Source organism: Eutrigla gurnardus, assembly GCF_963514095.1.
Source record: "Eutrigla gurnardus genome assembly, chromosome: 4".
Lineage (NCBI taxonomy): Eukaryota > Metazoa > Chordata > Actinopteri > Perciformes > Triglidae > Eutrigla > Eutrigla gurnardus.
In genome coordinates, this window is record NC_139918.1 from 29559963 (window position 1) to 29573622 (window position 13660).

At 43.1% G+C, this 13660-nt stretch overlaps 1 protein-coding gene across 2 annotated transcripts; it reads right to left on the reverse strand.

Annotated features, from left to right (window-relative positions):
• Window positions 1-668: 668 nt before the first annotated feature.
• On the reverse strand, window positions 669-11396 carry cop1 (COP1 E3 ubiquitin ligase). Of its 2 annotated transcripts, none has more exons than XM_084007587.1 (20): window positions 10709-11396; window positions 10477-10536; window positions 9928-10025; window positions 9465-9529; window positions 9251-9352; window positions 7432-7500; window positions 7284-7343; window positions 7042-7121; window positions 5971-6034; window positions 5534-5648; window positions 4946-5081; window positions 4677-4820; window positions 4223-4331; window positions 3887-3968; window positions 3667-3783; window positions 2592-2709; window positions 2194-2318; window positions 1922-2082; window positions 1739-1783; window positions 669-1303 (listed from the first exon to the last, which is right to left on the reverse strand). In XM_084007587.1, the coding sequence occupies exons 1-20, from the start codon at window positions 11050-11052 to the stop codon at window positions 1286-1288; spliced, it is 2112 nt and encodes a 703-aa protein (XP_083863713.1). In that variant the 5' UTR covers window positions 11053-11396; the 3' UTR covers window positions 669-1285. The 2 variants fall into 2 exon arrangements, with proteins under 2 accessions (XP_083863713.1, XP_083863712.1); XM_084007586.1 differs by having other exon boundaries at window positions 9251-9370.
• Between the last annotated feature and the right edge of the window lie 2264 nt (window positions 11397-13660).

Below are 13660 nucleotides of genomic sequence, written 5' to 3' on the forward strand. Positions count from 1 at the left end.
TCTCTGGTATTTCAGCTAATAGTTGTGTTCTGGGAGATTTCAAATTTAACGGATTACCATTTCACACAAGGTTCCAGACCCATTAACCACAGACACACAGCTCATTCACACAAGTGCACTCAAGAGAATGCCTGAAATGCCTGAAATATTGAATACAAATATGACCAAACGTGACAAAATTGTTTCGAAATAATTTATTCAGTTATACAAATACAAAATACCTCGCTCGCTCAGTTATCATAAAATAAGTAGGTCTTGGCGGTGTTTACCAAATCCTCTCCACGTCAACGTCGTCAACGTGGATCAACCCTCCGCAGCAGTTTTGCGTGAAGTTAAAAATGCAGATGTTTTGACCTAGCGTGTGTGAAGAGTAGTTCCACTGCTACTTTAAAAGAACGATATCTGATTGTGAGGTTCTCAACAAGTAACAAAACGGCTCACAAACGTGGAACAATAATCCAGTTTGATGTGACATTGCAGTTCAATGCCTGAAGCTACACGAGGAATCGCTGTGATCGGAGACAAAACACGTCAGAGCACATTTTGTTCCGATGGTAACGGAAACATCGGAGTCCGTCAACATGTCCATGATCCGTTGGTCTACCTCGACGTCCGTACACTAGCTCGCGTTCTACACTCTTAAGCCAGACAAGGAACTGACGATACGATTGAAATTCAAGTCATATTTATTAAAACCGGTTTCTCCCAATCTGAAAAACACAAAAAAAATCTACACGTAAAGGGGAAAAACAGGTGGTTGACAAACAATGTGTGTGTGTGTGTGTGTGGCAGAGAGGGGGGGGTTAAAAGACATCATTTTTGTATGTCATTTTGTGCTTTGGCCTTTTAAAAGGGAAATCTCACCAGTAGTGTTTGGCTGGATGTACCCTCGAGAGCAACAGCTTAATTAAAAAAAGGTACAAGTTTTGATTTGACCTAAAATAATAAGGAGGCGCTTCTATTATAGCCGATATAACTTTACTGAAAAGAAACAAAAAAAATATACTTTTCTAATGTCTCTTGTTCCGTTGTGTGCCCAAGCTAGGTCCTCATTTCCTTTTGCTGTAAAATGACCGCACACCTTCTCCTGCTATACTGATGTGCTGGTCCACAGTCTTTGCTGCTGTAGCTCATTAAAATAAGACGGGTTCAGTTCATCTCAGCTCTCCCGCTGTGGTTTGGTATCCTAGTTCAGACGGCGGCCTGGCCTCTGCATCCGACTGATCCTCTACCAAACGAAGAGGCGCTGATGGGAGTTCTCACATGCTGAAGACATGCCGTGCCTTCAGACGAGCTCAAGAACCTGCGTGGAGGAAAAAACAAAGGATAGACCCGTTATGTTATCTGTCGCCTGCCATCATTGGAAACAACCAGTTGAAAGATGTAGTGCAGTAACAGCACTGACAGGTAGCAATAACACAAATACCACCTGATGGTGAGAAAGTCCAATAAGACTGGAAAAACACAGCTGTAAGCTTCATAAACTGGACCATAGTTTTTTAGTTTTTAGTTTCAAAACGTGTGCACATAAGTTTCAGGGAGAAAGTCTCGCAAGAGTTTAAAAAAACAACAACCAACTTTTCAAGCAGTGGTGTCAAATATTCTTTCAGTGAAATAGTTGCTCGTTTTTAGTCAATTGACCCGATTGATTAAGCTACAACTATGCATGACACCTTGACAACAGTCTGGCACCTTGTAGTTATTGTTATTGTTTTATCTAACTTTGAAAAACACAAACCTTAATTGTTCCTTGACTGTTTGCAGCAATCAGAACATTGGACTCCTGAAAAACAAAGCATTGTTAATAAAAACACAAAACAGTGGAAGTTAAGCACGGATAGTTAATGACAGCTCAAAAGGTGTTTTCATGTCGACACGATACGTTCAGGATCAGCAGCAATAAGACGGTTGGTGAACTCACCCCGTCTGGCAGAGCTCTCCAGCAGACGGCGCTGACAAACTCGTTGGTGTCGTCCTCTTTCTTGTCTTTGTCCAGGACGCTCTTCACTGTGTCGAACTTGAATGTTAACAGTGTCTTGGAAAGTCCTTTGTAGTATAGGTACAGGGAGTTGTTTTCACTGCCTGTTGAAGCACACACAAACACACAAAAAGGAGATGTTTTATTACCATTATGATCATTTTCAAGATGACACATATTCAAACTAAAAATGTTGTCCAGCGTAGGCTTCTTACCGCAGGCGACGTAGTCCCCGTTGGAAGCCAGGCCTACAAAGTTCTTCTCATTGATGTGACCCTTGAAGGAGCGCAGGCAGTGAGGTTTGTTGACGTTCCACAACTTCAGCTGACTGTCTGTTGAACTGTTAATTAAAGAGCGTGAATCCACAACGAGGCAACAGCTGCCCGGTTACATGACTTGCCAAAACTGCTTTTCACTAATCTGTGGTGGAACATTATTAATTGTCAAGCGTATGTATTTTTGTCAACATGCAACATAGAGTATTGGTATAGGGACTATATACAGTATATAGAAGATGGTGTAAGAGTAAAAAAATATGTTATTCATGAAACTGCATTGTAAATACAAAAACATCAGCACAGCACTGCAAAAAATTAGGCTAAATATGACTTACGCAGAAACAATTTCCTCTCCGTTGACAAACTTGGCATAGGACACAGCCTTCCTGTGACCTTTGAATACCATGATTGGCTGCTTGGTGTTGCGTAGATCGTAGTAGTGGACACAGTGGTCTGCGAGCATGAAAAACAGAACAGAAAAAGGTATGCATTTAGATGGAAGGCGTGAGAGAAGAAGGGAGGAGGCAGGCAGCCATGTTGATGGCACACTATGCCTACCGGCTTTTATTCTAGCTTTACTACTGACAGTAAACCAACAACTTCAGGGTCAACGAGGGGTTTTATTTTCCTCGAGGCTCGGTGGACTTGGACCTTAGAGACACAGGGAATGCTCTGCTCATCTAATGTTAGTCGCTTGCTTGAAGGATTGTTTCTGCGTACGAGAGAATATTTCAGATTCTTATTTCACCCATGGGAGATTAACAAATTAGGTTTTCAGATGTTTGTCTGGACCACCAGAGTCTGTGAAATCACAAGAAATGTTTTGGACTATGACAACAATCTGTAGTGGACGAGGTGTGTGTGTGTCTGTACACCCTGTCATAGTGCAACAATTATGACACATAATAAGAGAAAAACACATTCTTCTTGTAATATGAGGAGACACAAATTCTTGTTTTTCCTTTTCACATGGAAATGGGCTTAATAAATGAATAAATAATAGTGTCCCATTCCAGATCCGCCCATTGTCACACAACACCCGATCCAGTTATTTGTGACAGTCTAAGCATTCAAAGCTTCAATGGGAAAAGCTCAGTCAAAGCTTTAAATGTAAAAGAAGCAACATTCGATGCAGCCCCAGTGATCCTATACGACGTTGGACGTTTGCTAGCATGCTACTATTTTCGAGGTTACACCAATGAGGTGAAGTAGCGAGATGGCGAATGAGAGACTGGGCATAGAGCCAAATTCTTAACAGGCGTTGCATGATATGAATATCATTTTGTTATTGTGGAAACGTGACCAACATATCGTGTTGAACAATAACCTCATCATCTCACCCAAGCCTAGTTTGCATCAATGATTTGGCCCTCTACCAACAGTAACTTCACCGTACACTTGTGATCTTACCTGCACAGCCAAAGGCCAGATGATACCTGGAGGTTGGGCTGAATTTCACACAGCAGACGTTGGCCTTGGCCTCGATGCTGGCCACTGAATTGTCAAGATTGGTTGACCATAACTTCACTGAAACACAGAAAAAAAACAAAAAAACAGACGTGAGCATTTCTCTGTGAGCTAGGGCCGTCTGAGGAACCTGTCAGACAAAGCATTCCTGGTCCTCAGTTACCTTTAGCATCATCAGAACCAGAGGCTAACAGCTTGGGGTCCATTAGATTGAAGTCAACACTCCAACACCTTTTTTCATGTTCCTGAAAAGAAAGCAGAGGGAACCTTAAAGCTGCTAATTTAAAAAAATGAAGCGTTCTATGGGATGTTTCAACCCTGCAGGACTTGTCAAAGTAGGCTGATTGCATATTAAAGACACAGCATTGTGCCACAATGACATCCATCACCAGCAGCTGAGCTTTTACTTTCTTACACAAATACCGTCTTATACAGCCTGGTGAAATAAATGTCAGGTATGTATGAAGGTACGAGCGCTGAAGCCTGCTCAGCATCATACCTGGTAGACTTTGGACCTCTGGCCGGTGAATCCATCCCACAGGATCACCGTACCCTCGTAATCACTGCTGGCCAGGAGATTCTTGTGATAGCTGCTCCAGCTGATACAGCTACAACAAAGAAGGTGGGGGATCACTTTCCTTTCACTCAGGACCTGGTTTCGAGAATGATTTTCGATCAAGTATGCTTTCACAAATCTGATGCATGAGTAGTTTTATGATGCATGAGCTCATGCCCCCGGCAAAACAGAAATATCCATTGATTTTCCTTCTTAGGGGTATAACACCGTGTACTCATAAAAGTTTTGCTTTATAAATGATGTAACCAGTGCTGTAATATAGTTTGCCATCTTTGCTGAATGTGTGAGCCAATCGTTTCTCACAATGCCTACAAGGACATCAGAACCACTTGAAACGCTGCGATAAAGAAGACGCCGGCACATGATTTCCCCCTACCTGATTTTGGAATTGCAGGTCATTTCATTGACAGGGTAGTGGATGTCCACCGCATCCTGGATCACCGTGCCGTACTCAAACACCTTGATCTTCTTGGTCACACCGGCGATGGCGAAGTAGTCACAGTCGCGGTCAAACTCAATACTGAAACATAGGTAAGGATACGGCCGTTGATGGTGAGTGGGCTGATGGAGATTACACCATAAAGCCAACCGATTCTACATACAGTAGAGTGTAGAAGACACAGTTCAATATTTTCCTTTGCGTACCTGGAAACAATACTGGAGCCGTTATAGAGGTCGCTGGCGTACGAGAGGGTGGCGAGCGGCCGCACAGAGTTGTAGCGGGTAAACTTAGACAGACATTCCATGAAGTCATCCAGCTGGTTCAGGTTCCTGCCTTCATCTGGACACAAAACACACACACACACACACTATTAAACTGTTCACAAGGAGCAACGGGGACATGAACAGCAAACTTTATCTAAAAAAAGAATATTATCGCCTGCCTCACACGTCCATTCGCTCACTCATTAGCTCCGTTATTCAGCCAAACGGACCACACTTCCACCAGCACGTTTTGTTTAAGTAGCGTGCCACACACCTGAGGTCGGAGGCGGGACTACACTACACATGCAGTTGCTCTCAGCCGCAATGCACGAGAGCGTTTAACCACAAGTGTGTAACATAGTGAGTAGAGGGTAAAATCGAACCATACCGAATGCCGAATGACGTCACATTTTAGCAATATCTTCTAAATCACAGTAACAACAACCAAAAGCAAGGAGCCTTTTGTACTGTGAACCACCACGTTAGGTGGACATGCACATCTGATGATGTCACATGCTCATGTCGTACCTGTGATGCGTGACATTTTGTTGGAGAAGTAGCACTGCTCCAGATCCTCAAAATGAGCCGTCAGCCTCTTCCTCCTCGACGCCAGGGTGCTGTTGTACCAGGTCTGCCTTTTGCCCTGGAAAAACAACTCATACTGACATTTATTGTCTTAAAACCCACTCAGTTTAACCAAGAATGTGCCCGATTCTTTTTCTGTTTAATATCCATTCTGGTCATGACGGTATGTCAAAAACCTGTCAAAAGCTATCATGCTTTTCCCTCATATTCCTTTGGAAGCAAAACCAGTGGTCTACATCCGTATGATAAACAACTTGCAAATAAAAAGTGCAGATAAAAGCGATTACAGGTCAATGAAATGTCCAAAAAGATCAAGAAAACAATAGATGTGCATATCAAAGACAGCTAGAAATGGATCCATGTGTGTTCCTCTGACTTACCTGGGTTGTTCCACCAAATCCTGGAGGCTGGCTGTAGTCTGGCGTCTCCATAATACTACTGCAGCTACAGACAAACCAGAATGCACAGACATGTAAGACATATTATATGTCAAGTCAGAGTCATAACATATTGATGACATAGTAGTTCCTGACAATAATACCCAGATATGGTCCCATACTTATCAAATATGTTCCCACTCTCCTCTACTCCGGTCCTATTCTACCCAGATCTGGTCCTATTCTACACAGATCCGGTCCTATTCTACCCAGATCCAGTCTTATTCTGCCCAGATCCAGTCTTATTCTACCCAGATCTGGTCCTATTCTACCCAGATCCAGTCCTATTCTACCCAGATCCAGTCCTATTCTACACAGATCCAGTCCTATTCTACACAGATCCGGTCCTATTCTACCCAGATCCGGTCCTATTCTGCCCAGATCAGGTCCTATTCTACCCAGATCCAGTCCTATTCTACCCAGATCCGGTCCTATTCTACCCAGATCCAGTCCTATTCTACCCAGATCCGGTCCTTTTCTACACAGATCCGGTCCTATTCTACCCAGATCCGATCATATTCTACCCAGATCCGATCCTATTCTACCCAGATCCAGTCCTATTCTACACAGATCCAGTCCTATTCTACACAGATCCGGACCTATTCTACCTAGATCCAGTCCTATTCTGCCCAGATCCGGTCCTTTTCTACACAGATCCGGTCCTATTCTACCCAGATCCGATCATATTCTACCCAGATCCGGTCCTATTCTACCCAGATCCGGTCCTATTCTACCCAGATCCAGTCCTATTCTACCCAGATCCGGTCCTATTCTACCCAGATCCGGTCCTATTCTACCCAGATCCGGTCCTATTCTACCCAGATCCGGTCCTATTCTACCCAGATCTGGTCCTATTCTACCCAGATCTGGTCCCATAAAGATATAGCAGTCACTATAGAGCAACAGGCATAACATTTGTATCGGTACAGACCGCCGAGTGAGAACAAGTTCCTGTGAAAGAAGCTGAATATTGTTGTTGTTGTTTCAGCTGTGAGACAACGAGGTCAGCTGTACCTGGGTGCTGGTGAGGGAGCCTCAACGTTCGGCACCGTACACTCTGCCTCCATCATCGGACAGTACAGCCCGCTCATTTCCTGGAAAATGACACAGAAATAACATGTTTTTCTATTTCATGCTGTGATGCTCCAGTTATTATCATTTCACAATGTAATAGATAATCATGTGTACCGCTCCTCGACCTTTCCACTTAGAACACACTGTGAATCAGAGTTCGGCAACACATTCTGTTACTTTACCTCAACGCGCTTAATGTCCTCTTCAAGAAAGTTGAGCTCTTTCTGCAGTTGTTCCAGTTGCTGTTGACAGAACCAGAAACACAGATAAATACGTCTGCCGTACAGCATCATAATATCATCATAACATGCACGTTAATAACAACGGTACCTCTCTCTTGTTTCTCCTGGCTTCTTTAAGGAACTCCATGAGGATCTGTCTCTGAGCTGCTTGGGATTCCTAGTAGACAGATGGACACCACATAATCTCACAAAACTGAAAGTGAAGCTGCAGAACACCTTCGCTTATCCTCTAAAGAGATCACAACATTTTAGTTGCCAGTGGGAAAAACACATTGATCACTAATCCTCTGGTCCCTTGACATGTTCATTCAATTTCTAATATCATTATAATGTACTAGTGACCATTGGTGTAGTGTATTTCATTACTTTTATCTACTTGTGTACAATTTATTTTTTTAGAAAAGAATGATCAAAAATGAGGCACAGATTGTTAAGATATGAAGAGTTTGTTATTCAATTCAACTACAGGAAACAATCCCAAACCCAAATGGGATATTATGGGTGTTGGAAGATGCTTGTGGCTTTAAATTTCTATTGTTTTGAATGTCTTGAATAACAAAATGAACCGAGAGCAGGAAGTCAAGTCATATTTTGGACTGGTGCTGTTATTTGACCATTTCTTCATGAAGTTTAAACAAATAAAAGCACCAAAGAAGGTAAGGTGCAGCATCCAATGCATACATTTCCATCAGCGTTTGCTTGAATCAACAAAATTGAAGACGCAGGACATGAACCCGTTATGTCAAGTTGCCCAAGGCAGTGACTAAAAACCAAGACAGTTAAAATGTAAGCCGTTTAAAAAGGTTTGTTTACATCAGTAATGATTGTAAATACATGCGTAACAAGGGCTGGTATTTCCAGTCATCTACACAACACAATTTAAAAGGTCAAACAGCGTGTGTGAACTTGATGCAGCCGCCGAATGAAATCTCTACACATTGTCCAAAGCGACTTACAATAAGTACCTAAAATGTCTCAATCATATAAAAACTCAGAAAATCAAAACGTGCCCCGAGAAAAATCAAATGAGACACATGCATTAAAATGTAACCTTGTGTTGGACAGGAACTTAAAGGTGGTGTCACTTTAAGAGTGCAGACGGGACAGAAGTAAACAGGATAGGTTGCGGCTTCTGCTTCTCTTTTCCTGCCACTTGTGCAAATCACACAGACTGTGATGCCACGGAGAGAGAAAAGGGATGTTCCAGCCAGGGATGTGCGTCAGGTTTTTACTGCTTTAACTCAGCAAGTGTCAGCACACATACCCTCTCTGCCACAAGGACCATGACAAGCATTGCCGAGTTCACATGACTCATCAATAGCCTGAGGCGTCTCCTTGCGAATGTACAATGTGGCACAACTGATGGAAGATTAAATCCCCAGAAAAGTCAGTTATATGTTTTCCTCTATCAAACATTCACGTTCAAAAGGACTGGCTCTGTTCCATTAACGTTGATGAGTCGGATCATCAGACAAAAGCCCTCCCTGTTGCATCACATTTTATCTGACAAATTGTTGCCCTTTTTTTTTGTACACACAACAATGTAGGACAACAATGTAGTAGGCTATGAACTTAAAACTCTCAGAACGACCGCCATCTGCAAAACTATCACTTTAATCTGCCATAAATATACGGTCTTCATCGTGGTCAAACCTAACTCTCATGTACGGTTAACCCCCATCACTCTGTGTGAATCTTGCATTTGGAGAAGGACTTTGTAGCTCCCTTCCTTTTACCAAAAATAACAGGTTAGGGGTCAACTGTGAATAATTATACATATTTATCATGGAGTATTGTCCAGACTGATGTGAGTCTAAGCAGCCAGAGTGAAGACGCAAATTGCAAGAAATGTTTGGCACCACAGAAAAGGAACAAAACTCGGGATCAACCACACAATCCTTACTTACCGCCTCCAGCTGCTTCTTCTTCTGGACCAGCAGCTCCAGCATCAGGTTGACGTTTGCCAGGTCCAAGTTCTCCTGGTCCGGACTCAACACGTCCTGGAACACCTGCCATCGAGACCCATTCTGTGAGTCAGAGACACCATCAGTTACAAGCAAGAGAAAATGTGTTGGTGTTGATGTGTTGGAAACGGTGACGGTATGCGTGTGTTGTACTTACAGGATGATCCAATTTTAGCCTCTTCTCCTCAGACCTTTGTTTCTGTTTAAGGATCAGTTCATTTACTGAAACACGGGGACATGGGGTGGAGCAGGTGGAGGGAAGGGGTGAATGAGAACGGTGGAAATGTTACGGAAGGAAATGACAGCAACACGATCAGAGCACCACTTTTAAAGAGTAAAGCAATGATATTTGGCTTTTTGGGTTCATTTTTTCCATAGCATGCGTTTAACAAATATTTCTCACTGACACATCCCCAATGAAATCCAGTGGAAAAAAATCTAAAGACTTGATTCTTAGCTCGTTATATTGTTCAGTAGATTGTATATGCTAACTTGGTCTTGACTTGACCTGTATGTTCTGTGACAGCTGTTCCATAAGGGAATTCTGATATTCAGCGAAAGCAGAAAATACCTACGCAGCGCCTTAAAGAAACGCCAACCTTCTGACTCAAAGTACCTACCGAGAAAGTTTGGGTAAAGCTGATCCACGTTATCGACAATATAGTTACACTTGGGACATCTGTTGCTGTCCTCCAGACTCTGGCGGATACACTTGAAACTGCAGGTGGGAGAAACCAATGAATGATGTGGAAACGTCAGCGTGAAAAAATATATACGCCAAGCACAGACAAGTTTGACTTCTCTATTCTGATGTAGCTTTTGTACGTGTTTAGCTTAAGCCTTATCCTTTTGTTGTACTAGTTTTTGTTGAAGTCACTTCATCAGTCTGCAAACATACAATCTGCTCATTCATGCCAACATTTCCATTCAAATCATCTAAGAAATACCATGACAAAACCTCTGACCAGTCGCTATTCTATAATTATGCAATGTCTGATTTGGGTTTGTTAATGTTTTTACATTTTACAGTGCAGCAGGTTTATTTAGGAGATGAGTAAAGAGGTGGTCAGGTGGAGGAGAAGAAATATGTCTTCCTGAGTCTCTGACTGTTATTTTAACAAACTTCAAATGCTTTTGTTGTGAAACAACTCTCCCAACTGACAACTTACCAAAAACTGTGCCCACACTTTGTCATGTGTGCCTCTTCTATCATTTCGAAGCAGATGGGACTGGAAGAGCAGAGGAAAAACTGTGTTTAGAGCAAGTCAACAATGTAGCTTTCAAGTCTTTTGAAACACTGACAGTTCAATACAGTCCAAACACCCTGCAACTTTAATCTAATAGAAAATAATAAAAATGTGGTCTTTCGCTGCCACTCCAGAGGAAAAAAAAACAACTAACCAGACAAAATCGTTGCTTTTATCTTCGTATGAATTCAAGAGGCCGTTGTAAAGGGGCGCTTGATGGAGGGACTTCTTTCTGCTGCCCGAGGACGCAGAGGGTCTGCTGAGAGAGGCGAACCCGCCCCGGGACGACGGTACGGCGGCCAAAGTTGGCACCGACAAGGCACCCTCGCCCGCCAAGGTCCGGGAGGGCACCACATTTCCAGAATTGTTACCATTACTTGTGACGGTGCTGCTCCCACCGCTGCCGTTTGGGTTCCCGGTGCCTGCCGCCGGGCTGCTGCTCGTGCTGGGCACTGAACTCGCCCCGCCGGCGCTCTGCTGTGGCCGGTTGCCTGACATCACGCAAGGCCGACTAGAAACTCCCCGAAAAATCCGCTGTGTTGCCGTTCAAAAGCATCCGGACTGTGCTGCTATTCTGGCTACTTTAGCAGGTCGGCTAGCTTAGCGGGTTTGCTTATGTGCTAGCATCCTGGGAGAAAGCAACAGTGGCCAAAACATCCAGCGTTTTGAAACTTGTCCGTCGGTGTCCGCCTCACTTTTGTCACTGACGGCGTGTCGGAAAAGCCCTGACGTCTAACGGACAGGAGACACGGACACTGAAAAAGCAAATAAAACAACCACAACTGCGTTGTCCAGAAGATTAGCAGCCGGCTAGCTACTGTTAGCTACGGAGTGGAATCTCTTGAGTTTCCTCGATTACCCAGGTACCCAATGTGCTTCCGCCTTTCAACTAGCTCCCCCTAGCGAGAAGGAGTGTAACTGCACCGATGGCAATATGCATACTGTACTTATGAATATCACACCTGTGGCTTTATTTATATGATTCTCACTCGGCACAACAGTTTGTATTTTTCATAACCAAATGTATTATTTAAATAAAATCAACCAGGACTCTGTGGCAATTTGTAAGGCTGTAATTTGTGGTTCGTCAGTACTTAATTCTAACATTTATATATTACAATATATTTTTATTCTTGATTTATGTAACTGAACTGGATAATGAAATCTCAAGCAGGGAAGTTCATTCACTAGTATATCAATTCAAAGGTCCTCTTTCTAGTCTTTTCTGAGTTTATTAACTGCATCTGCATCCGATTCTGCTAAAAACTCAGAAAAATTCTAGGAAATTTACTATTGAGTTGAGATTATTTTGTCCCAGATAAATCAAATCAAATACAGGAAAATTGAGTAAACACACAAGCATGTAAAATAATAGTCCCAACAACATAATTTCAAGTAAAGCATATAATAAAAGCATTCTGCATTGACACAATTGCCATAACATGAAGCTGTACTTCAGTAGAATCTGATCAAAATGTTACATTAAATAACCTATAAATTGAGGGCTCCATCCTTTCTGTTGTATGTGGTAATAAATATCCTATTCTAAAAATGACATGTCCCTGTTTGAAAATGATAGAAACATCGTAATTTCACCTGCAGGAGATGAAATCCTTAAAGCAAATTGAGCAGACACACAAGTTCCTTTTGGAATATTCTCCAAATGTTATAATGAGTTCAGTCTGCCATAGAAACACAGAGTGTCTCCTCATGTTTTTCAGATGATATTGCCTTTACATCAAAAACAAGCAGGTAGGTTCACGTCCACACAGTGCAGACAGCAACCGAGCCAAGACAAACAGGGCCGTGTCATTCAAGCATCCACCTGCAGCTTTGCAAATAAAACCTAAGGAGCACTAACGTATTCACGCTCACAGTTTAACCGGCCTGCTACTTGCTTTTCCATTTTTACCTGCACGTGGACAAATAAGGGAATCCTCCATGCAGGCACGCGCAACATGGATTTTCCCATGTTTTTGTTTGCGGAAGGAGGTTTATATGTATCATTATGGAACTCAGTTAGGATGTGTAATACAGTTTTTTCAGCAAGGGGAAAATTACTGGATACATCTAAGTGTAAATTAATTTCCCTGAAAAGGACCACCATGAACAGTAAGATGTCTCTCTCTGTGCTGTGCATGCTGTGACTCCAATAAAGATATGCTACGTCAGGGCCAATATCAGGAATACCCACTTTTTAGTCAATGTAATTGCATTAAATACATTAACACTTTTGGATAATACCTTTCCATATCTGTAAATATGTCAATCAGTGCAGATTTAAGATAAATAATTAAAGAAATAGAATCAAATAGTACATTTATGTTATAATTTGAACACCTCAAGTAGTCTGTACATGCAACAACTGACTCCGAATAAGCTCCCTTTGAGCCAAACACCTGCAGTACTACATACTGTATACACCGTGTTGCATTTGTCCCCCCTCGAGCCCCCCCTCCCCCCCCCCCCGCTTTCTATTTTATACCAGTGGTGGTGAAAAGCTTGCCGTCTTTCTTTCTTTCCGTCTCCCCTTTTCTTCTTTCTTCCCCTCCTCGTTTGTCCTGCACATCAGCCTGGATTTTCCTCCCATTGGGTCCCCCTCTTTTGCATGAGGAACCAGGTTGTGTGTGTGTGTGTGTGTGTGTGTGTGTGTGTGTGTGTGTGTGTGTGTGTGTGTGGTGGTGTAGCGGAGGGTCGGCAGTGACGGCACAGACGTAGGAGAGAAAGAGTGAGTGACACGGGGGAAAAATAATGAGGGTGTGTGTGGAGTGAGGAGGGAAAAGTGTGTGTGTGTGAGAGAGAGAGAGAGAGAGAGAGAGAGAGAGAGACAGACAGGGAGAGAGAGAGAGAAAGGGAAGACAGAGAGCGGGCCTCAGGGTCGTCGGGGTCAAGACCGACAAGCTCAGATGAAGGATAATCTGTGGAGGTCCCTTACAGCGGGGGGTGAGGCCCCGGTGGAGCACGCTCATTCAGACTCTCTCACACACACTGCTCACCCCTCTATCGCTCTCTTCCTCTTCTCCTTCATCCTCCTTTTCCCTCCCTTTTTTTGTTGCTTTCTCTAAACCCCCCCCCTCCCCCCCCAACACAGTTGCAGCTGGATTTC

Coding starts and splice junctions, on each gene's coding strand:
- cop1 (XM_084007586.1), bottom strand. CDS start 11,052: ATGTCAGGCAACCGGCCACAGCAGAGCGCCGGCGGGGCGAGTTCAGTG. Junction 6,035..7,041: donor GCTCCCTCACCAGCACCCAG/GTACAGCTGACC, acceptor GTTTGTCTGTAG/CTGCAGTAGTATTATGGAGA. Junction 4,332..4,676: donor ACCTGCAATTCCAAAATCAG/GTAGGGGGAAAT, acceptor TCTTTGTTGTAG/CTGTATCAGCTGGAGCAGCT.